Genomic DNA, 23,864 nt, shown 5'->3' with positions numbered 1-23,864 from the left:
ATCATTTTCAAATGTTTGCGTAGATTATGGATATGCTCATGCAGTGAATGAAGAATTGAACCAACTGACCCCTTATTGATTTCCTGATGTTCTTGCAGAATGCGCGAAACCAGCTTTTGCTGTAGCTTCTGGGCACGTTCGATGAGAGAGTGGATTAGTTTATGGCACCGCACCTCAAACATGCCAAGACGCACCACCTAAAGCCCACAGTATTACAGTTATTATTAAGAAATAATTTGTTGTTGTTGGGATATGTCATTTTTGATTTCAAGTAAGGAATTTATTATACAACAGTCTTTCAAACATGAGTAAACAATTTTAATCAATGTAAAAAATGAATGTAAAATAATTTCTCGGCCCACCTTACCTTGCAAGTTGTGTATTGAATCTGCTCAGCAAGATGTTGGTAGTGTTGCACCTCTTCCATGATTTCCTGAAATGAGTGCTGCTCACTTAGGAACTGCTGCACATCTTCCTCCGACTGCCTCGATATCAGTGTGGCGTACTTCTCATATTCACAGACATACTCCTTGGGCCTGTCACACTCAGCCCAGAACACCTTACGAACCTCATCCACCTGGGTTTCGAGCGTCTGGGGCAGGATGATGGGTCTAAGGAAGTTCTCAGACTGAGAGCCGGGCTAGAACAACATACACTTGGGTAAAAATCCCACACAAAGTGGTTTCTAGTGGTGAAATACAGTGAGAAATAAAACAACAGGATTAAATAAAATAGACAGTCTAAACAGCAATAAAAGAAATATATATGATTAAAATGCAAATATTAATTAACATATGTATGATTATACTGTAGTATATGATGTGAAGGAGTTTCAATATCAAAAAACTCCCTTTATAAACAATAATAACAAGTTGTATTTGAAGCATTGAAACAAACACATTATGCATGTTAGAACATCTGTGACAAGAACATTGTCAGAAGAAGGAATAAATTACATTTCTACAAATATTTCTGCTACTAATTCTGTCACGTTACACTAATCCGTGTCTCTGTTCTCCTTTTAGCCTAAGTCTCCATTGTTTCCATCTGTCTCACTCTATAGAAAGCATAATTCACAGTTTAACATGTCGTCTACACATGGCATCGTCACCATAAGGATGAACAACAATAATAAAGTGATTTAACAGCATTTTTGTATCAGTACAATAAGTAGCTTGTCAGGGCAAAATGGGTCATAGCAACTCTACTTATCACAATTAGTTTCAGACACACAGTGCATTTTGTCTCTTACCCAGTCAGGGTACAGTTTGGTTTCCACACGAGGTACCATGCTTATAGACCTAAGCATGAACTCATACACATTAAGGAGCGTTTCCTCATAAAGTTTGAAGTCAGGTTCAAACTTAATGTCCCTGTCATCCAGGATCAGTTCCAAGACAAAGCCTGGGTGCTCGAAGGCTCGTTCCGACTGCTAAAACGGTGGAGAGCAATCAAAACAAAGAAACAACACATCAGCATGGTGTGTGCTTCTGCTCATCTAGCTCAATATATAGAATGTCTATTGTTTAGGCCATAATTAATTGTTTAAACCCCACAAAAAATTAATCATCTGACTGTTTAAATGTTGGGGAAATCCAATGTAGACTGGTCTGAAATCTGAAACTGCCTCCTACCGAGTCTTGTGAAATCAGCTTTGTATAGTCCCTCATTGAGTCAATGGCAAGGTTCTGTAGCTGAAAGGTCATCAGGGCAGCCGCACAGTTAAAAAAAGACTGCAGCTTGGTCATGTTGCTCTGAGAAGGTACCAGCTTGCGTCTGCAGCCCTGGAAGAAAATGCTTTGAACTTCAGGGATCCAGCTGGAATGAAAACACAAATGCGGTGATTACATTTCCTATATTATGTTGCATTCTGACTACTGTTCAGTGTTGTACTGTGCAAACTCAACCTAATTTGATTGATTTGTTGCTGAACTTCTCATTTGTTACTGTAGTTTTCTTCTATGTATCATGCCTTGTGCTGTTGTGAAATGGAATTTCCCTATTGTGGGACTATTAAAGGCTTTCTTATTCTTATTCTTATTACTACAGTCTATTGATAATGATGTGAGCTCACTTTTTAAGAATGATTCCTCTGGTATTATCAACATGTCTGGTGACAATTTTCTGAAACACAGACATCTCCATTGATTGCTCTCTCGCGTGGAATTCATCTACATCTAGCAGGCGGAGACTTCTGCAAATAGATGAACACCAACAGGATATTATAGACAAAAAGACTTTGATTATAGCAATTCTATAAGTTTTTCAGCTTTGTGTAGCATAGTAGAATTCAGTAGTGTCACAAAATTTAGAAAAGGATAAAGCATGAAAACGTACTGTAAAACAATAAATGTCCTAAATGTGTCATTAACCTTTAGCGTACTGGGAACTTAGATATGAAGTAAACTGTTTAAATGTTAAAAAATATATATTGCCATTTATAATTTACCAAAAAAGAAGAAAAAATATTTAGAACTTCAATAAAATAACGCCTACATTACCTTAGTTTAACACAATAATAAAAATGTTTTTTAACCAAAATACAATAGGATTTGTATGCTTACTTGTATGAGACATGCCAGAGAGACTGCACTTGAAGCATAGTGGGGTTCACAGAGTGAAGCTTTTCTTTCATCTTTTTTTGCACATGGACAAAGTCTTGATTCCATGGTTTTGGCAATACTTCCAGTCTGACAGTATAAAGAACAGCTTCTTTAACTCTGGCATACATAAGTAAATCTTAGTTATTTTTGTAGACTTTGGAAACCAGGAATCTAAGTGTGATCTGGCCATAACAGCCATAACACACAACACACACAAGTACAGGCATTGCTTACTTCTCACAAGACAAAGCAACAGAATTCTCTATCACAACTCAGTGACTTACTCAAGCCTGTGTGAGGGCAAATCTCTTGACGTGTCCTGAGCACTTTTTTGTGAATCCCTGAATGTATATTTTACTGCAATCAATATAAAAAACACAATTTAATTTTAAAATCTTTGTTAAATTACAAATGACTCATTTCTTATGTATTTTAGCTTAATAAAAAAAACATACAGATTGCAGCCTTAATGCTGAACAAGTATTCCTCCTTTATTTCATCAAGGAGCAGCTCCAGTTGTCTACTCAGGCCTCGCAGGTGGTAGGGAACTTTTCCCAAAATGTTTTGCAGCCAAACATCATCCAGAGGATAGACATTCTCCAGGTCTATGCCTTTTTGGATGTAGTAGTTATATCTCTGTCGTAACATTGAAAAATACCAATTATCAGTAACAGGTAGATCATTGTAATATTTTAAACCAATTACACTGTTTCAGTGACAATGCTGATTACAAACTATCCTGGAATTCATTAACAATAGGTTAAATATTTGTTGTGTCCTTGTGGTTTCTTCTAATATATGGTGTTGTGTTTATCATCTTACCATTTCATTGTCATCCGTTGCAGTAAATGGTGAAGAGCTGCTGTCCCGCTCCTCACGCTGCTGACTAAAAACAATGGAAAACACGCTTCAGTTATTGTCACCCTGCAGACATGAATGCACCTCCTGCTCAGCAGTGTAATTTAGCTCAGTCATGGAGTATAGCATTGCATTTGTCATTCAAATAGAGCGTTAATTTAAATAGCTAGGGCCCTGTGCTGCTAACCCATAACAGAAAGCCGTGCCCGTGCAGGAGAACTCACCATATGAACCTAATAAGGGTTTCACGCAGGTTCTTGCTCTTCTTGTTTTTGAGCTTGGTGCGCGTGACGCTGCCGTGCGTGGAGGTCCCGGGCACGTGCGGGGCCCTCACGCTGCGGAGCAGGCTCCGGCTGGGTCCAGCACCGGCCCCGTCGCTCACAGCGCCACCTGCAGCACAGGCCGCGTAATTCAGGCCACCGCACCTCCAAAGTCCTAGTGCTACTTGTAAATCAATAAAAGCATTTTATCCCAGTGAAAATAATTTACCGTAGTAACAACCTCCCACAACCGCCACGGTTCCTTGAGATTTCTGCTGTAGTTTCGGCTGGTTTTCCGTCCACGGCTCTTTCCTGTGTCCCTGGAAAAGGAAACCAGTAGTGTTCTGTTCATTTAGCGCTGGTGGCAGCTGCTCAAACCAGGCTGACTGCAGCTAAAGCGCAAAGTGCACAAATAGTCAAATACCAAAGAAGAAAAACTGACTTTTAAATGATAAGTTTCTAACAAAAGTTGACCGTCGTCTTGGCTAGTAGCGTTAACTTTACGTTATATTGCAGATAGCACCGTCAGTTACTTAGATAGTTACTGTGTTTATTTGCCAGAGCTGTTGGCCTTTAATAAACTTACCTGTGGCGGGTTTGGCGGTCGGAATGACACATTATCAACAAAATTCGTTTTCCTCCGGGCTAAACTCATTTGGTAGCGCTGCGAAGTTACCGTAAGCTAACTCGCGCTTGTGTCGTTGCTAGGGTCGTTGCTAAGGAAGCAACGGGCATAAAGGCCCGGTGGTGGGAGCACTTAGCGGCGACAAAGGCTGATGATCGTTGACGTTAGGGGCAGAAGAATGTAGGGTCGAATGGAGGATAGTAACAAATTGTATTAAATTAAATTAATTGTAACAAACTATTTAACAGTGACTTAAAACGTTTTGTAAGTTCTATATGCTGAATCTACGCTACGTGCACTAGCCTGTTTCTTATACTACTAACTATATTTGCATGCTATATTTGCATGCAATGTATATATATATATATATATATATATATATATATATATATATATATATATATATATATATATATATATATATATATATGACATTAAAAAAATATCATTTGGCAAATATTTTTAAAATGTGTCGTTTATTCTTCAACTGATGAACAACTTAAACAGACAAAACATAAATAGATTCGGCAGCTCACACTCTGCCAACTGTAAATGCTACAGTCAAATGCATTGCAACGTATTGTGGGAATAATATGCTGTAGGATGTTGTTTATGTCTTCGTAAAGTAAATATGGTTTTAAAGGGTTGTGATTTTTTGGTGGTTCACTATTGAGTTCAGCGTTATTGCAGAAAATCGCTGTTTTGACCATTGTGTATGTTTATCAGCTCCACTGTGATGAAAATCATCTTTCCAAAAACAAATTCAGCTGAAACATTCACCATGTACAGATTTATGTGTTAGTGCACAAATATATTTAGGGTCCTTTTATTCCTCCACACAAATAACGAATAAAACTATTTACATGTAAAAATACAGGTAACAGATAACTCTCACAAAAATATGTAAAATAGAACATCTAAATTAAAAACATTCCAGCCAGTAATATTCTTCTTTATAGAAAATGAAATAGATGATCATTTTTGAGGCTAATTCTTCACTCAATATAACTTAGACCAGTAGATTTTATCTAAACAGCAGTGATCATACAGACTTCAAGATGCAATACTGAGCATGCTCAGTATTCAAGGTAAGCTTGGAAAAACAAAAGCTGTGATGATCAGGAAGACGAATAAATCTGCTAATCTCCAAGATGAATGGGCTCTTTAAGCCACAAACACAACTTTTACACCTTAACTTCTTAGATGGACTTCTTCAAACCGGAAAGTGTGAGCTCAAACCTTAAGAAGAAAACAAAAGAAACATTAGTATAACACTGGAAGCGCACACGCACGCACGTGCACAGACACACACGCGTGTGCACGCACGCGCACAGACACGCACACGCACGTGCACGCACACACAGGAAAAAGGTAAATCAAGTTCTTTAAAGAAGTTAATTACGTAGGATTTACTGAAGTAAGTAACGACTAAACATATACAACTATGACATACGTACTATACGCTTTATATTAGTAAACTTCAGTCTAAATGTGATATAACACATCAAAATCCACATGTCCAAAATTGGCCAACATACATAATATATAGTAGCAGTGGTACATGTATATAAAAGTAGAAAAGCAGACAACATACCATTCTGTGACACCTACAGTTAGATTCATCTGTGAAAGATCTAACAAGACCTGTAAACAGAAATAGCTGAAGTTAAAGAAATCTGTCAATTATGCAGATTGAGTTGCAGTCGGGATTATTGGGTCAATCACAAACTGGATACCCACCATTCCAATGTCCTTCCTCTCCCGTCTGTGAAACATTTTGTTGTTCTTCACTGCCACGTCCAACTTCCTTGTTTGAGCCTCCTCGAGTGACACGTCAAACTCAAACCTGTGTCGAAACAAGTGGCAGATGCCGTCTTATTATATGCAGTAACTGGATTCAGCCGTCGGGGACGCGGGACATACTTGTCATCGAAACTGGGGTTGACCGTCTTCTTCTTAACGGACGTCCTCTTCCGGTGTCTCCAGGTTTGGTCAGGGAGCAAATACAGACGAACGTAAGAGTCTGTGCCGCTCTCACTGCAGGGGAATAAATTCCTGTAGGCAACACATGCATTCATTTACCAGGTTTGCACTTTGTCATCAAACTAACATGTACAGTATATGCTCAAGCCGTTTTATGTGATTCTGGCATACCTGCAAGCAATAACCTGGACGATGAGCTTGTGTCTGAGGTTGGCGTAGCGAACAGTCAGGTGGATCTCTCCAAAAGAACCCTGATGGTTCCTGACGGCCCTGTAGTAATCAAAGGATCATTGCAATAAAAGTTTGAAACTCAGCACAGTGGACACACACAGAACAAGGATCTACACTCACTCTGGATACATGGCGCCCTCCGAAAGGTCAAAGCGGGACGAAGCGATGGAGTTGTCCGACAGCAGGCTGTGGGAGTCGAACCGGCGCATGTTCGCCAGGGAAGGAGAGGAGCGGTTGGTCTCAGAAGAGAGGAGGGACCCACGGCGGGGGGACAGGGGGTCTCCCTTGGAGCCGTCCTGAGAGTCAGGTGTCCGGATGGGAAGGGAGGCCTGGGGTGGGGCTTGAGAGGGGGAGGCGCTGCTGGAGGACAGCGGTTTAGAGGAACCAGCAGCAGCAGGAGGGGCAGCGCTGGGGGTCGGTACAGATCCATTCTTTTCTTGGGTAGGGGGTGGTTTCGCTTGTTGTTGTTGTTGTTGTTGTTTTGCCTGTTGAGGAGGACTGACCGTAACCTTCGGTTGAGGCTTTTCCACGTTCAGAATCTGTTGTGAGACAAAAGAAACCAGAACCAGAAGCTAAATGTAATGTCCTGTACATAAAGCTAAAGCTAAAGTAGAATCAGTGTGTATATCTGTGTGTATCACTGTGTACCCACCCTGAGAGCCGTCTTCAGCTTGACCTGGCTGTTCGCTCCAGAGCGCTCCAGAGGGAAGCGCTGGTCCAGCGTCATGTCGGAGGTGCCCAGGAGCCGATTCAGGGGCAGCACTAGAACTCCAAGCTGCGTCTTCTTCTCAGGCTCTTTGACCTAAACAACAAAATCACAACAATACAGAACTTTTAAATGGATATATTCAAGTTTAGAGCTCCTGACAATAAAAGATTACATGTAAATTACATGTGCTTTAATAAATAAATAAATAAATATCAAACCATTGTTTTTGTGTATTTCTCAGGCTATATTAAAATTAAGATGTGAAGCCTTAACATTAAAACTTTTATTAGAATACTATTTATACAGCAATGGCCTATTCAGATCCTTGACTTGTTATATAAGGAAGAAACATTTTCTATGTATTTATGAAGTTATTTTATTACCTGAACAATGAGTTGCTGTGTTTTAACATTATGCACAAAGAAGGTGAAGCCCTCCTCCCACACTGGATCTTTGGATGCAAACACAATCTGTGATAATAAGACAATATCGTGTTTTTTACAACTCCAATGCTGGCACCACAAATATTTTAAAAGGCCAGGGACAGAATGAGAAATGTGTGGTCACAAATGGAGAGCAGTACCTTGCTTTTCTGGATATGACTATCAACCGAAAGCTCCACAAAGGAGTTTGGGTTTTGATTTTTCTTTGTGATCTGAAAGAAAAAAATAGAAGTGTAAAACCCACGCCATTGTAAATAGTGATTGATTTGGTTTGACTAGTGCTTCAGTGAATAAACTATTTTAATTAAAGTCATATTTCAACTGCTTTTCATGGGTGTAACCCACAAAAATTAAAATGCTTCAAGCTTGTGGCAATGACTATCAACAAAAAACAGATGTTTACATGAGCAAAAACAAATGTGTAGCCTTAATACTGGCTGAAGAATGTGCATACTAGTGGAAGCAGACACAATTAGCCCAGTAATGAGCACTGATCATGTTCAACATTGATCTGATCAACATTCTAGGAATAGGAAACTTAAACGTGAACACATTCTTCTGAATGCTTTAGTTTGTGGGTGTTATTTTGCAGAGCGTCCAGCAGAGGGCGGTGTTGAGACGCTCTCCTGGTAAAAAGCTTGATTAGATATAATTTGTCAGTCTGCTTCTAAAACTTGAACATGTCCAACGTTCCTCACAGAAAGTAGAACATTGTCTGTGACCTTATACATGGACTTGCCATGTGTAAATGGACGTTGATGTTTATTCAATGAAGTAATAGAAGGAGCAGCTCCCAAAGTCGCGCCCACATAAATTGGCAGTCAAGCACCAGACGAACCAGAAATACCAGTCTGAGGCCGGCACCAGTTCACCTGAAGCCTCAACAGAAAGCATCTGACTGACACTTTCATTTAACAACAAGACACTAACACATGACTAAGCGTTCAGGACCTCAGTCCAATGCTCGTTACCTGACATTGCACTAGTTCTAGAGAACCCCTTCCAGTACAGCGCAGTATGTGTAGGTTTTCAAACTTAAAATCAATAGATACATATATTTACATTACAAGTGTGCAGAAAAGGCCAGAAATACAACAAGAACTAAGTGCCCTGTGTTGCAGAGAGTCTGGACGTCACCACACCACGACATTCTTGGTCATGCTCACATTTTTGGTGTCAGTCTGGATGTGTCACCAGCTCACAGTCACTAATGGCTGTGCTACAAGTCCTGACAAGTCAGTTTAGGCCTGACAGTTAATGGCAGCATGAACATTAGGGTGCTCAAACCTGTGCACGTGACAATTACTGTTCAGGTTTATTGAATCAGAGGTTACATGAACAGACCTCAGAGTCAGCATGGCTGTTTCTCGCAGGTTGTAAAGTGAATGCTCTGCTCTTACCCGGCCTTCCTTCACATGCTTCCCATGCTTCTGATTCTCTGTGAGCTCGCTGTGTTTCTGCAGACAAACACACCAGCACGTGGGTTTAACCTCGTTGCACATCTCCTGCAGACCAGAATCCTTGTTAGAGGTCAGAGGTCACTTACTGGTAGGTTGGAGGCGTTGTCCAGATACACGGCAAGCATGGCACAGGCGAGGCCATTATCTGACTGAGACGCAGGGAAGGGAGACGGTGATTCACACTGGGTCAGTCATTCAGGTTACACACATCCATGTTCACCAGCACAATAAGAGCTGGGGAAGTAAATAAGCCTGATGAACATGAATGGAAGTGAAATTACCTCCTTCAGCAGGCTGGAGTCAGACTTGAGGGAAAGCCACTGAAGCTTCAGATGAATATTTCCCTTCTCGATCCCTTCCAGAGGATACCACTAACACAGCACGAGTTCATCCATCAACATGCCATCGATCCAAGGGCCACAAAAGAGTCGCCCATGGTTTCAATAGAGTCACATGATGCAAAGACCCTCCTCATCCTCTGTAAGGACACCACATAGAAACTCACCTTGTCTATTTCCTTCTCCTTCTTCACTTCTCCCAAATCCAGGTTGAACCTAATGCAAATGTGAAGAATTGGTTTACTTTATGTATAAAAAATCAAGACAATATCAGTATGAAAACGTGTGTGACGTCTGAAAAAGCTTGTTTTTTGTCTTTGTGCAGTGCATCGTACTTCCACAGCCCTGAGGCAGAGCTGACCTGATAACAGGGGTCAAATATGCTAAACATTAAGTGATAAAATGCTTTAGATGGCGTCCAAAGATGGTGCACAGCCAACAGTCAACAATGTGTGCGTTCATTTATTAGACCGCGTCTTACCTTCCAAGGAAATCGTCTTTATCCGTGTCCTCATCAAATAACTCTATGTCCAACTCCTGCCCTGGGGCTTCATGGACGACATACTGCAACCAAGCGAAGAGAAGGCCAATATTGATAAAACGTCTTTTGCATCAAGACAAAGACTCGTTCTGTTCAGTGACCTGAATACAGAAGAAATGACTGCACAGAACAGGTTGGACAGATTCAGTAGAGCTCAGCGACGACGTGATCGAACCACAGGTTGGACAAAAAAAAACTAAAATTCTACGTTACTTCCATTATTTTACTTTTGCACATTTCAAATTTAAATCATCTGTAAGAAAATGTGCTACAGTGAAGACACCAAGAAGTGATGGTTTTTCATGGTGCGGGTGGAGGAGGTGCAGTCCGTGAACAACCCTACCTCATACACTTCGTTCCATATCGGGTTCAGATTCTGTTTGATGGTCTTGGTTTTCAGAGTCCGATCGCCGACTCTGACTTTTGCGTACGGGTCCGATTTGCCCTTCACCAAACCCATCATGTACGTGTCCTTGGCCACCAGGTTTTGGGCCTCCACCACGTAGACCCTGACCACGCCCTGAGCAGGAGAGGTCCGTTGTTTAAGTGGGTCGGTGCAACAGCTAACACTGAGACGGCTGCAGTTGAGGTCGTACATACACGAGGCAGGGGGAACCGCATCTGGTCCATTTTGACCTGGTCTATGAGGGGGAAGCACATCCGGTTGGGCAGCACCATCAGAGAGGCCACGATGTTGATGACCGTTTCCTCAGAGAAGGTGCTGGAAGAGGAGAGGCGCGATGAGAGACGCCCACGGCTGAGACCAACATCAGCACCGTGACAACACTCACCCAAAGGCCGGGCTGTCCAGAATGTTGGTGGCGCCGGTCCAGTTGATTTGGAGCGTCTGAACATGAAACGCAGCCTCACAGTCACGTCCACGTCACAACGAGCAAAACTGCACACGAACGGAATAAACATGCGGACGCTCACCGGGCGGCGGATGAAAAACAAGGTGACCCCGCCCACCAGCGGCGCTTGACCAATGAGGGGCTGCAGAATGACCCTGAGCATCCCGGTGAGCTGCGGAGCACAAGAGGGGTCACGAGCTGCGAGCTGCAGCGAGAAGGAGACGCGGGCGGGAGAGGCGGGGGCTCACTTTGAGTTCCTTGATACCAGCGGTGATGGGCGGCTTCACGGTGGCCTGGATGTCCACGTCGCCGTTGTAACTGAAAAGCGAATCATGAGCCCGGAACACACTGGACAAACCAACGGGGCCACGAGCAGACTCACCATATGCTCATGTCCATGATGACCTCCTTCTGATCCACCTCGTGCGTGTACACCTTCATCCCCGTGATCTTGAGCGGCTGGAATGGGCAAAACACATTCAAAAAGAACCCCCCCCCCCCGCCTTCAGGTCCGTGGGTCCGGTTGCAGTGAAATACACTGGCGAGGGTTCGGTTCCAACTCACCACGTGTCCGAAGTGGACTTTGGTGAAAGTGAACATTCTGAGCGCGGCGTTGGAGAGTCTGACGGTCGGCTGGATCTTCTGTCTGAGGAGTTTGTCCATGTACATGCCGAAGAAGGGCCAGGCCTGCTCCAGAACCTGGACGTGAGAACCACCGGCGGAGCGTCAGCGCGGAGGAGATCACATGCCGCACGCACGCACGCACGCATCAGAGGCAGCGAGAGGCTTTACCTTGTTGATCCAGTCAACCTTTTCCACTTCAGAGAACTGAACCTAAAAACAAACACATGCTCTGTGAGATTTCACGCTTTTTTCATTCAATTTCATGACAGACTAGGATTTTTTTAGTTTTATTCAGGCTCTTGACAGCTTTAAAACACTGTGCCTGGGAACCAGGGACGCAATCAGTGTGTTCGTGCTGCAACGCAACCACAAAACCTGCATGTCTCAACTGCACATTGCTTCAGCCTTTCAAACCATCACATTCTTTCACAGTCTTCCCTCACCAGTTAAATCCGACTACACAGCTACCAGTTGAACCATTGCGACCGCGTTGTGTGTTTTGGTTGCCACAATGAGTCACCGTGTCAGTGGGTGTGGCGCAATCAAATGTGGAGAGGAGCGACATCCTGCAAAATAAGAGCACGTTCGACCGGATCAACGCTCCTGGAGGTGACGCCGTGTCACGCAAATAAAGCGTAATGTTGTCAGGTCAACAGTGAACGTGGAGTGGGAGGCTGGTTTGAACATATGTTACTGGGCTCACGCCAGTTCCCCCCCATCAGCTGCTCGGGGACAGCCTGTGACGTGGGTCCGCCACCCCGCGTGGGTACGTACCCACGAGGCCATCTGTAGGGCGCTCCGCAGCTCCTGGTCGATCACGCTCGTCTCGTTGTCCACGAGGTCGATCGCGGTTCCGATGCGCGTGTCCTTCCACTGGCGGTTCTTCTGCCACCAGGTGACCATCAGCATGCACAGCAGCACCCAGCTGATGCTGAGCCCCAGGTAGCCCGTCAGGTACACGGGGTAGAAGAGCAGGAGCGCTCTGCCCACGTAGACGAGGAACTCCATCAGCATGCGGTTCACGGCGGACGAGTTCAGCTTCTCCGCGCTGCCGTCAAACGGCTCCGTCTCGCCGAGCGTCTCTCCGGGCGTCGGGCCGCTCGGCAGCACCGGTTCGGCGGTTGCCATTGGGGTCGGAATCCCGCCGGGGCTCGTGTTACCGAAGTCCCGAGTTGTTGCCGTTGTTGCTGTTGTTGTGACTGCGTCCTGACACAGACGGACGCGCAGCACTCGGCGTAGGTGCAGTAGTAAAATGAGCCGTGATGCGCTGAAAACTTCCGTGTTTGAAACTTCCCTGCGCGCACCTGTTAGACACACCTGCGCCCACGGGTGGAGAATGCGCGCAACCCAAAAGACGCGTCCTTCTTCACCAACGTCTCTAGTTCCACTGGTGATTGTTTTTCTTGTACAGCCCTACAGTTAATTTAAATTGTCCGATGAGGCCTGTTTGTGTGCTACACTGTACCGTTAAGCTGCCGCCGCTATCGTCAGTACATAACAAACTACACCCGCTGCGTTGTAGTCACGCTGCATAAATCTCAGCCTGTGACACTGCGGTGCTGACGCTGAACGGCCACTAGGTGGCGCTAAAAGACGGCACACGGGTCTCATTTACGCTGAACGGCCACCAGAGGGCGGCACACGGGTCTCATTTTAATAAAGCTGTGAAGCGATGAGACGATGATGATGATGTCCCAGGTTTGCCTGTAATAAAAATGCGTCACTAAACATTGAGAATACCCTAAAATGTTTAATACCCTAGTATTATGGCAATGGAGAGACATGTACATAACAGATAGAAAATATATATATAAACTTGATCACCCAGAATTTGAAAATTAGTAAAAATGTAATATACTGAGTTATTTTCAGATATTCTACACTGACCAATCTGGAATAATTACCTTTCTCATAAACACAAAAAAACACAAACAGTGAAGTCATTTTTGGGTGATTGCAGCTTTTATTTGAACAGGATTGTTTACTGGAACAGCAGTTAACTTTCACTTTTTCTTTTTAAGACCAGAAGTGTTTGAAAACCTGATGTATCACACCCAGTACACCACAGATAAGCCTTGGATCGGAGCAGGTACTTTCCATGAGCCTCTCCACAGACAAAAACTGTGTATTGTGTTACAATACGCATAATATATAAGAAAACTATCACAGTAATCCTACTTTTAGGTTTCACTCATTCACTGGTTTTTGCTTGCGTGATTTATAATAATAATAGCATTTTCACTGAGAGATTTTCAAGGCACTACAGTATATAAACAAGGAAATAAGTCTTTATTCTTTTTGATTAACGATCATTAGTGATTATTATTAGACAGTGTAAGGTGAAAGGCTTTTGACTTTTCGTCCATGCATTGTCGCATCACTTGAATGTAATCAAATATTCAGGATAAGCCTGAGCATCATGGAAAATAATAAACATGCTGGGTGTCGGCAGTCTGTCCACAACACTGTCGTAAAGCTGAAAGGAGCCAGGGGTCTTCTCTGGTGGTGCACTCAGGCCTGCGCTTCCAGTAGTAAATTCCCCCGTCAACACTTGGCAGAGGTACATGTATTTCTCCCCACTAGGTTTTGGCTTGGAGTAGGTGTCAGCAGCAGAGTAATTGGCATTGACAGCAAAGTATGTGCCATTGCCATAACATGCAGCTGAAACCATAAAGCACAAAAAGCTCAAGTTTCTATTTAAGACCTTTGCTTCAACTCCACAACATTCAAAGAAATATGTAAGGAACTCTCACCATTCTTTCCTGCGTAACTCCTGTTGAAGCCATATTTGTTGATCCAGTCCACAGTGGTGTGACAGGTGCCGTGGAACAGACGCCTCATATTGTTCAAATGGCCGTTCCTCTGCTCCATGTCGTACTTCTTGACCAGCAGCCCTTTCCACATCCCACGGTTCTGTATCCTCTCAACCTAAGCAAAGAGGAGAATACATTTCATGCATTCTGCTCTATATTAATGTCTACAACACAATGTAACACTACAAAAATGAGCACGGTAGTCTAGAGATTCTGCTAAGAATAATCAGTAGGTGAAAAAAAAAGGAAGCTTCATTAACACTGATCTAGTAAAGTAAAGCAGTGCAGGTTAAATGAAGATTACCTTAATAACAGTTCGGGGACACGTGGCCTTGAACAGATTAACAACTTCGTTGTACTCTTGTGTTCCTGCATTGATGGGGACGACCTTACAAATATCGGTGTCTGGCATTGGATCCCAGTGTTCAGGTATGTCCTCAGCTAGTGGCATAAACAATATCCTTTATATAATGATGAATAATAATGAAACTATTGACGACTACTGCAGACACTGAAATACCTTGGAGTTTGTTGACCCTCTTTATCTGCACGGTTTGTCCCTGGCTGTTGGTGGCCTGGTTCTTTGACATGGTGACAGTGTAGTTCTGTCCCTTGATTTTAACTGTTACAGTCTTTTTCTTGTCGTTCATCGCTTGCTCCAGGTGATAATTGTCTGTTTCATCAAAATGCTCATACTGAAGCCCTTGCGGCTGGTACTGCCAATCTACAAGTGAGCTCGTCATCTCAATCTTCTTCTGCAGCTCCTCCTTGTTTTTGGCCTCCCACATCATTTTATGAATTTGGGTGGAGGCTTTGAGCACATCTTTGCTGAGTCCTTCAATGGTGATGGAGGCATCACCATTCTTGCTTTTGGTTCTTATGCTCACGCCCAGGTTCCTCTGGATATCAGCTATTTTGTTGTAGTCTGCGTCAGAAAAGTGGAGGATGGCCTTTTCTGAAATGGTGGTGGCGTTTATCTCACTGGATATCAGCTCGTTTATCCGCGTCTTGACTAAATCTACATTAGTCTGTGTGTCGCCACAAATGTGGAAGCAAGCAGGGTCTACTTTTAGTGCCTCTATTATAAAGTCTTCTCCATCCTGAGGTGGGGCAGCTCCACCAGTAAATAATGCTGAAAGAACAAAGTTCCAGCTCTATGTCAGAATTTAACATTCAAAACTCATTATGGGAAAAATATATTTTGTACTTACACATGAATGCAGAGCCAAAGCTTGCCAACAGCCCCTTTTTCCCCTTGGCATCAGTTTTGTCTGTTTGCACTCTTTGGTCCATACTGTTGTAGAAGTCGTTCAGCATAGGTGGTTGGAAAATGACTATCCGAACTGTTTTCAGTGAGCTTGAAGTGTTTTGGGTCAGCACTTCAATCGCTGCATCCAACATGGCATCTGCCACCTGCCCAGCCTGCACACTCCCCTGACCTAAAATGATACAGCATGAATTATAAACCATTAAAATTATTTACCGTAAGTTTGACTCAGAACCTTTTGGATCAGCTCCGCTGACATGTCTCACCTGTGCCAATGGCTGGGAAAGACACCGAGGTGTAGCTGTGTTTCACACACATCTGAAGGGCATCTTTGACAACCTTTTTTATTTTTAATGGGTCCGTCTGTCCAGCCAGATGGAGGATCTTCTTACACTTGAGGATACCTGGCTGGGTCATTATCATGCCTTGGTTGGGCTGAGCAGCTGAGGATGTGAATAACAAACCATCTTAATCCTTATACTGTCTTTTGAATCTAGGTCACTTCTGTAATGAACCATCTAGTGTTATGATGTTGATGTGAGAATATGGTTAATTATTGCCTTTGTGAAATCCAGGCACTGGTTATTGATCAACTGTGACTTATTTGCTTACTGATTAGTGTTTGGCATTCTGCTTCAACCGCCTGTCCAGCCGCATCCAGAATAGCTTTAGATACACCTAAAAGGACAGTGAGTAATACATTTAATATACTGCTCATGTGTATTATCCACTCCACCATCCAGACATTTACTGTATATATCAATCGAAATAAAAAGCTAGGAAATAGTTCTTCGAATTTAGTTAAATTATATTCTTCAATTATAATTGTTTTGTCTGACAATCAATCAGGTTGTCACTGTGGTTTACCTGACTTAAGAGAGAAGCTTTCATTGGAGGAGTTGACGATGACATCAGTGTTCTCCTTGGTTATGTCTCCTGTGACAACCTGTATGGCCACATTTCCCAGTTTGGTCTCATGCATTCCTGAGGTCGAGACAACTTTAGAGAAGGGACCTGGACGCAAAGGGGACAAAGAATCAGCAGTGAAAAAAACAGACGCTGCCATGAAGTAAAGGTCATTTTTGTTGTCTTGTAAAAATATTATACTGTATACTTTAATAGTATAATATTCCTTGATTACTAGTCAACGTTGTGTAAATGTACAAAGCCTTTTTTTATTATTTGCCAAACACAATAAACAGCCTTTGTTCAGTGAGCAACTGTAGAATTTCTGATTAATGTGTAGAGACAATGTTGTGAACCTTGACTTTGTGGAGGATTTGGAGCCGTTTTAGCAGCAGTGGCAGTGGGGAACCTCTTCTTAAACTCATCACTGAAAACCTAGCGACAAAAGGAAGACAAACGCAGACACGTTCTACTTTGAGCATAGCATCAGTGCTAGCGAGAGCTGATTAGTGAGTCAGCTGAATTAGTAACGTGTAAAGTACTGTTGTTTTCTTACCTGGATGGTATTTGCGTCTCCAGAGTAAAGGACAATCATCACCTTTTTCAAATGTTTAGGTTTCTTACTGCTAAATGTTAAAATTCTATCCAACATCAAAGTGGCTACACGGTCTTTAGGGAAACCCAGGTTTCCAGTGCCGATGGCGGGAAAGGACAAGGAAGTGAGACCAGTGTCCTCTGCTTTGTTCAAGCAGTCTTTAAAAATCCCACTTAAGATCTGTAAGGTAAAATATGAATGATGTTTAGACAGAACCACAAACTAAGACAAGTCAAGATGGATTGAGGACAACCTGAGCAGTTCTTACGGCGACTCATTACCTTTTCAGTTGTTCCCTTTCCTTTGTCCCAGTGAGGAGTAACTGCATGGAAGACTTGCTTGCTCTTCAGGTTGCCGCCAGCCGTGATAATAATTTCACCAACAGCACCGGTGGCATTCTGGGCTGTTACCAGCTGTTGAAGGCTGGGCCCAGCCTCACGAAGGATGGCACCTGAAACTGCTCCTTGGCTCAGGTTAAGATCTTTACCAACCACAGAGTTCACGGTCACCTCCGTCTAAGGATGTGTTAACAGGAAGTTCTCAGTTTTTGTCATGTTTTTAAGTAACTGCTTTAACAGTAGATGTGATAATATGTGTGCAAAGATTCTTAGGTTAGACTTTAACACAAATTTCTGTTCAGTAGCAACTTGACCTGTTTGAACTTTAAATGTCCAGCTGCCACATAACAGCACCTTTGGTCTGAAGGCAACTGGAATGCTTCCAATCATTTGTTCTTATTGTAACATAATAAAAGAAATGCTAATTACCGTTGCCTTCTCAATATTTCCTTTCATCAGGATGAGGTCCAAGCCCTCCTTGGTTTGCACTTGTCCCAAGCAGTTTGGGTCAGAGCTGGATGTTCCAGCTTGTTTTAGGGGAGACTTTATGGCTTTGGTCTGGGGGACCTGCTGGGAGGGATTGACTCCATGGTTTCCAAACTCCTGCCTCACAGCGGCCTCCATAGCCTGGACCACAGTGTCCTCATTGTTCACAAAATGGATACTTTTAATGCAGTTGTCCTCATACTTCTCATCACAGAACTCTTTTACTGCTTTGACAATCGTGCTTGCACAAACACTGAGATTAAACCCCTGGCTCCTGCTGATGGCCGGCAGTGCCACAGAGACACAGTTGTGCTGTTCAGCAAGTTCCAGGCTTCCTTGAACAGCTTTTCTCAACTGTGCCACAACCTTTGGATGCTTATTGGAATCATAAAGGGGTCCCACTGCATGGATGACTTTTTTGCAGCACAGCTGTCCTCCTGCATCCGTTATGACACATTCTCCAGGACTGAGCTGTCCCCTCGAGTTAAATATCTTGTTACACTGATCCTGCAGCTGAGGACCTGCAGCTTTTAGAAGTGCTGCTGCAAGGCCACCATCAAGCTTTAAGTTTTGAGTCGAGGAAGTAACAACCGCGTGCACTGGGTAGCTGCACATATCTGCCTTGCAAACAGCTATGTCCACTCCATCGGGCGTCTGGAGCTGGTACACAGGCTTGGGTCTGTTGGCCAAGTCATCCTGTCCATCATCAGCGTCATCACCCAGTTTAACCAGGCATCCAGTCTCCCCTCGCAGTAAGTCAGTATACATGCCTTTTTTATCCTTGAAGAGCTTCTTCACTCCAGGCTTGACCACTTTAACCTCTTCAAAGACGACAGAACACACCAGGTCCTCAACCCGGCTCTTGCACTTTGAAACATCAGCTCTAGAACCACTTAGGCAGATTAAATCCTCTGTGTAAGACACTTTCACGTGTTTGACCACTTCCCCCAACTTAGAGATACGAGGTTGAACGTATTCCGCTATGGCTTTGTAATTAGCTGAAACCACCTCCTCAATGCTGGCATTCTGTGATAGAAAGTCCTCCAACTCACTAGTGACCAGCTGGACTCTCTGCCTGTGGCCACACACCACAACTTGTTCACCAGGTGTGTGGATTCTGATTTTTCTCCATGTTCCACTGTTATCAAACTCAAACTTGTCCACTAGTCGCTTCCACTCTGGCATTTTCAGAACTTTTTCATCTTCAACATCAATGGGCTCAGATATTAACATTTTCCTCAGGTGCTCTCCTGCATTCTTCAGATCTCGATCTGACACAGCCAGAAGCTGGACACTGTGTGGGGTTTTCTCAAATGCTGCATTCATCCCATCAGATATGAGGAGAACCTCAGAAAGCTCCTCTAGATCTTCATCTTTCAACAAGTCAAGTACAAATTCATGTAAATCTAAATGCTGACGTTTTAAAGCTAATATAGCGTCATATATGACTTTGTTTGCTGCAAGAATCTCATCCTTTAAGCCAGTTATCGCAAGAACTGATCTGTCCCTGATGAACGACATTTTAAGTTCTGGGTAAACACGTAGCAGCTTCTCCTTAAGACCGTCTTGATACAGAATGTGGAAAGTCGATGGTGACATTCTCATTTCGTCAGTTAAACTAGACTTTTCTCTGTGCACCCTTCTGCCAATCTCATTCAAAACTTCAGAACAAGCTTTCTCAAGCCTGGTGACATGATCCACAGGCCCAGCCACTAATATAACTCCACTGGCTTTATCAGGCATCACGGCCACGTCCTCCCTCTCTGACAGCTGTCTGATCTTGTCCTCAGACTCTTGCCACGCCTCTGACTCTGGATGAAACGTCAGAGATTTGAATTTTGACATGGCTTCAGCGAAGGTTGACTTCACGGTTTGGTTCCATTCTCTGATGATGGCTTTGGCCTCTTTTTGTTGTAGCAAAGATGCTTCAGGGCTCAAGCAAACAGGAGACTGGTTGAAGTTTACTTTACAGAAGTGTTTAGCCAATTCATTGTGAATAGCTGCTGCCACTGACTGACTGCGACTTAAGTATCTCCGGAGACTTTCATCAATAGTTTCTGACACACAGTCAGGGAGTTTCAGTGAAGGTTTGTCTTTTCCATAAAGAGCTGTGTCCAAAGATTTATAAAAAGGGTAAACTTTGAGCTCTTTATCTTTAAAGTGCTGCTTTTTCTTCAAGATTTTCTGAACATCTGTGGAACAAATATGACAATAAAGGTCACATTTCTCTATTAACACATTACTGTAGTTTAACATGTCCTGTTACTGCTCTACCTTTATGGTCTTTAAAGGTGATGATGGCAGACTGTTCCACTTGATTAAGCACAACTTTTTCCACAGTCCCGCCTGCATTCTCAAAAACCATGCGGAGGATATCCTCACCCAGACTAATGTCTTCAGCCAACACTTGGGTTGTGACTTCGAGAGGGCGGACTGATAACTGTTGATTCTTGAATGTCCTGTTTTCAAGACATTTCTTCACAAAGTCTGTGTTTTCTGAGACAGTGATAAAGGTTAAGATGAATTATAGATTAATCATAAAAAACACAGAATTTAAACATTACAACTATGTCTAAAAAACTAGACAAAAAAACTACTCTATAAATAAACATAGTTATAACTATTACAGAGCTTTACCTCTTGGGAAACTGACCACAGCAGAGAACGTGTAAGGAATGATTTCCAAAGTGTAGTTTTTGGAGTCAGCATCCTTTACAATATTCTCAACAAGCATCTCCAAAAACTCTTGGTTTAACTTGGCAATATTTCCTAAAACGTAGTTGGAGCACAGCTCCTCATCGTCTTTTGCCTCCTTCAGAACTTCAGCTGTGGCACCTGAGGGTACTAATGAGAATAAATGAGAAATTAATACTGAGAGGGTGAACACATCCAACATTTCAATATCCAGGTGATGCCAAATAATCTGAAGGTCAAAGACAACATAAGATGTTGACTCCTTGCCTTACAAAAGAAATGAAATATTAGAAAGAAAAGGTTTTGGAAAAGACCAAAAAAAACAACCGAACCTGGGGAACGTTTCGGAAAAAACATACCAATATTGCTTATAAAAACTAATCTTTGCTCATGCACAGTATGTGTGTGATCAAAAGTCATTTAAAAAGACAGAACATCTAACAATGGACCATTGTGGAAGTGCCAATTCACATCCTGCATCCAAATATAACATGATGATGAGTACTACCCGAAGAGATGTGCTTTATTTTACATCTGTCAATACATAAACATTGTGTTATTCATTGCTTTTGTTCATGTAGGTGACTATTACCTGCTGGTCCTTGGTGACTGGTGGCAGTAAAGGTATTAGTGGAGGTGAGAAGGCTTGGCCATTTCTCTTCGTGACATTCTAGGACTTTCTGTGACGCGTGAACTCGCCTTTTTTTTCAGCAGGGGGTGCCGAGATGTTCTGTACTACTATAGGCTCGACTGCAATAATTAATGGTAAATGTTAGTGGCCAAGGTCTGGAAATACTCATATGGCCAACCAACACCTGTGTCATGGCCGTGCATGCAGTACCAAAGTATTAAGGTGACTGCATTCATTAACTAGAAAAGGTGACGTGTAATCACGTTTCACCTGATACTAACTTTCTAAAGAGAGCCAAACAATTTAAAGAATACAGGCCCTACCCAAATACACATACTGTAAAAAATGTTCTACCCTGGTTGAAAAGGAAAATATTGCAGTTCTTACTATATTTTACCAGGTGTATCTACTACAGCTACTTGCTGTGTAAAAAAGGGTTTAATAGGACACAGTATGAAGTGACTACTGTGCAAACAAATCATTCATAGAGTTACAGACCTTTTGCTTGTGCTGCAGTGTAAGTATCTGGGCACTGGGGTTGACAATAATTTGGGCTTTGAGTCACAGGTTGCTACAGTATGTGCAAAATTACAGCATATGTACTGTATGTTTATCAAAAGCTTTATGAGACCATTTGAATATTGATTATTATTAACACCCTAATATTTGTGTGTAGGTTAAACAGTTTGTGTAAAGTAGTGTTATGTAATGTAGAACGGTCACGTTTAACAGGTGATTTGTACTTGTTCCCTGCTTCCGTCTGATTCATGACAACATGGTTTGTGTAAAATCTTGATTATTATGCGTTTTATGTATTTATTTTATTTATTTGATGCCTGTGAACTATTTTCCCGCCCTGAGGATAATAAAGGTACAATGGACCTTGAACATGTACAATAGGAAAAAAAAGAGCATCATGCATAGCAGCTGATCTGCGCCCAAGCCTTAGAAACTTACCTTAAATACAAATATTAGAAATCATTTGTATTATAAATGAATGTTAAACAAAAGAAGTTTCAAACTGGTTGGTTGGATTAGGAAGGGAAAAAAATGAGATCAAATCTAGGTCAAGAGTTTTTCTTTTACTTTGCAGGACACTTCTACTTCATGTTGGGAATCATCCATCCCATTTTTTTCCAGGGCACCCGTTTGTATGCTGAAAAAAGATGAATGGTTAAACTCTGCCTTTCCTTGAGCTATGGCTGCTATCTGGTAGTTGGCAAAGGTGTTTGGTTTACTTTTCAATGACAAGTCTTACTGGCATGGCTTGAAATCAAAATGAGCCCTGATAATAATCTACTGTAAGAAAACACAATAGTTGGTAGTTGAGGATTGCATTTTTGTTTTCTTCTTCATAGGCCACAAACTATTTTATGGTTTTAGAAAATAGAAGCTTATATATTTGTACAACTTAAACAGAAACTCTTGTCAACCCCATGCACTTATATACTATGTGTACATTCCATTGTTTCAACAGGAAATTGTTGTTTATGCTACATTTCCTTTAGGGGCTGTATGTCAAGCGCTGTGAGCTCTGTTAACATGTCATGCAGTAGTATCCAATACCATGCACTGTCAGATGCCTGCGTATTTACTGTATTATATACCCCATGACAAGCACTATCCACCACTACACAACAACAACAACAACAACAACAACAACAACAACTGTCACATTGTCAGGTGTTATATGACATGCAGTGTGACATTAAAAGAAACGTGCCTGTGTTCGTGCCTCGTGTCACAACATTGACATTTTATCTTCATTGTTTCATCCTCATTCAATAAAAAAAACAGTAAAACGTTATTTTACATGGAACTTACATTTCTTTTGGACTGTGTTGGGTGGAGCTTCCTAAGTAGAACAAACGAAAGCACAGATTTAGTTCGGAATTATTGACGTCTGACTGGACCTGAGTACGAATCCAGCTGAACAGGTAATAATAATTACACTACAAGAAAATAATAATAATAAATTCTGGATCACGTGACCAAATAGCTCAAACTCACATTTCTACCAGAGACATATAAGCTACAGAGGCCTCTTCCTTACAGACACATGCAGATGTGACGTCGAGCGTTAATGTTATAGTCAGGAGCAGGTTTCTCTTTGGCTTTCGCCCACATAGAATTATACGATGACGTCACAAAGCGTCTAACGACACCCACACCAAGCCAAGCAGCTGACAGCGTTTGTTTTGATGCCATTTCGCGTGACTTGTGTCATTTTGTACCTGAGCTTTTTTCTCCTCCGTGGGTAAGCGGACCTTCATCCTCAGGACGCTTGTATCCACTTGGATCTCATGCGTCTCCTTCTTCAAAACATTTCGCTGATCTGTGAGGAAATATATAAACACCAACAATTAAAAGCTAATATGATAATAACTCCTGCTTGTGTGAATGACAGCGCACTGTACCGTGACCCACACTTACCCTCCTCTCTCCGGAAGCGCAGCGTCGCTGTCCCGCTCCCATTTTCATGGTCAACTTCACAGTCGCCACCGTTGGCTTTCTTACTTTGAAAGTATTTAACCAATTTGTTTTTTAATTTCGGAAAGTTGTTGTCTTCCAGCTCGACGAGCAGAGGGAACGCATAGACGCCAGCCAT

The 23,864-nt window shown here is 42.6% G+C and overlaps 3 protein-coding genes across 4 annotated transcripts in view; all 3 read right to left on the bottom strand.

Moving 5' to 3' along the window:
- Positions 1-4,573, bottom strand: part of dnah7 (dynein, axonemal, heavy chain 7) — a 51,880-nt gene extending 47,307 nt beyond the window's left edge. The window contains exons 1-12 of one of the 2 annotated variants that reach the window (XR_008693381.1): positions 4,308-4,573; positions 3,951-4,041; positions 3,686-3,851; positions 3,426-3,489; positions 3,059-3,239; positions 2,888-2,960; positions 2,565-2,690; positions 2,075-2,194; positions 1,635-1,818; positions 1,253-1,432; positions 368-640; positions 70-197 (exon numbers count right to left, since the gene is read on the bottom strand). Coding sequence is in view for 1 of the 2 variants with exons in the window: in XM_029137063.3 (XP_028992896.1) it covers positions 70-197; positions 368-640; positions 1,253-1,432; positions 1,635-1,818; positions 2,075-2,194; positions 2,565-2,690; positions 2,888-2,960; positions 3,059-3,239; positions 3,426-3,489; positions 3,686-3,851; positions 3,951-4,041; positions 4,308-4,376 (1,655 nt within the window). In the remaining variant the exon portion in view is untranslated. The remainder of the gene's footprint in view (positions 1-69; positions 198-367; positions 641-1,252; positions 1,433-1,634; positions 1,819-2,074; positions 2,195-2,564; positions 2,691-2,887; positions 2,961-3,058; positions 3,240-3,425; positions 3,490-3,685; positions 3,852-3,950; positions 4,042-4,307) is intronic. The other variant, XM_029137063.3, reaches the window with a different exon arrangement.
- A 583-nt stretch (positions 4,574-5,156) lies between these two features.
- Positions 5,157-12,981, bottom strand: esyt3 (extended synaptotagmin-like protein 3). The gene is made up of 23 exons (XM_029136241.3): positions 12,301-12,981; positions 11,695-11,736; positions 11,467-11,601; positions 11,285-11,361; positions 11,151-11,220; positions 10,985-11,074; positions 10,843-10,898; positions 10,652-10,772; positions 10,395-10,571; positions 9,992-10,074; positions 9,678-9,726; positions 9,454-9,543; positions 9,259-9,321; positions 9,113-9,169; positions 7,853-7,924; positions 7,653-7,739; positions 7,213-7,362; positions 6,681-7,099; positions 6,501-6,599; positions 6,270-6,401; positions 6,087-6,192; positions 5,941-5,990; positions 5,157-5,585 (listed from the first exon to the last, which is right to left on the bottom strand). The coding sequence occupies exons 1-23, from the start codon at positions 12,652-12,654 to the stop codon at positions 5,546-5,548; spliced, it is 2,619 nt and encodes an 872-aa protein (XP_028992074.1). The 5' UTR covers positions 12,655-12,981; the 3' UTR covers positions 5,157-5,545.
- A 485-nt stretch (positions 12,982-13,466) lies between these two features.
- On the bottom strand, positions 13,467-23,864 carry parp14rs1 (poly(ADP-ribose) polymerase family member 14-related sequence 1). Its single transcript, XM_029136240.3, has 17 exons — positions 23,690-23,864; positions 23,491-23,591; positions 23,081-23,111; positions 20,569-20,775; positions 20,206-20,427; positions 17,875-20,123; positions 17,389-17,622; positions 17,069-17,287; positions 16,869-16,947; positions 16,474-16,620; positions 16,219-16,284; positions 15,873-16,049; positions 15,551-15,778; positions 14,860-15,471; positions 14,644-14,780; positions 14,280-14,454; positions 13,467-14,187 (listed from the first exon to the last, which is right to left on the bottom strand). Exons 1-17 carry the CDS (start codon positions 23,862-23,864, stop codon positions 13,904-13,906), a joined length of 5,343 nt encoding a protein of 1,780 aa, XP_028992073.1. The 3' UTR covers positions 13,467-13,903.

The sequence above is a fragment of the Betta splendens genome, chromosome 21 (genome assembly GCF_900634795.4).
Source record: "Betta splendens chromosome 21, fBetSpl5.4, whole genome shotgun sequence".
Lineage (NCBI taxonomy): Eukaryota > Metazoa > Chordata > Actinopteri > Anabantiformes > Osphronemidae > Betta > Betta splendens.
The sequence above is the reverse complement of the archived record's forward strand: the minus strand, read 5'-3'. Positions and strand labels throughout refer to the sequence as shown.

Excerpts from the sequence above, each read along its gene's own strand:
- esyt3 (XM_029136241.3), bottom strand. The coding sequence starts at position 12,654 with ATGGCAACCGCCGAACCGGTGCTGCCGAGCGGCCCGACGCCCGGAGAG. Across the intron at positions 9,727-9,991 it reads AAAGACGATTTCCTTGGAAG|GTTCAACCTGGATTTGGGAG; the intron begins GTAAGACGCGGT and ends CATTTGCATTAG. Across the intron at positions 7,925-9,112 it reads AGCATGTGAAGGAAGGCCGG|ATCACAAAGAAAAATCAAAA; the intron begins GTAAGAGCAGAG and ends TTTTTCTTTCAG.
- parp14rs1 (XM_029136240.3), bottom strand. The coding sequence starts at position 23,864 with ATGGCTGGCGTCTATGCGTTCCCTCTGCTCGTCGAGCTGGAAGACAAC. Across the intron at positions 23,592-23,689 it reads GCGCTTCCGGAGAGAGGAGG|ATCAGCGAAATGTTTTGAAG; the intron begins GTAAGTGTGGGT and ends ATTTCCTCACAG. Across the intron at positions 17,623-17,874 it reads GAAATATTGAGAAGGCAACG|ACGGAGGTGACCGTGAACTC; the intron begins GTAATTAGCATT and ends ACACATCCTTAG.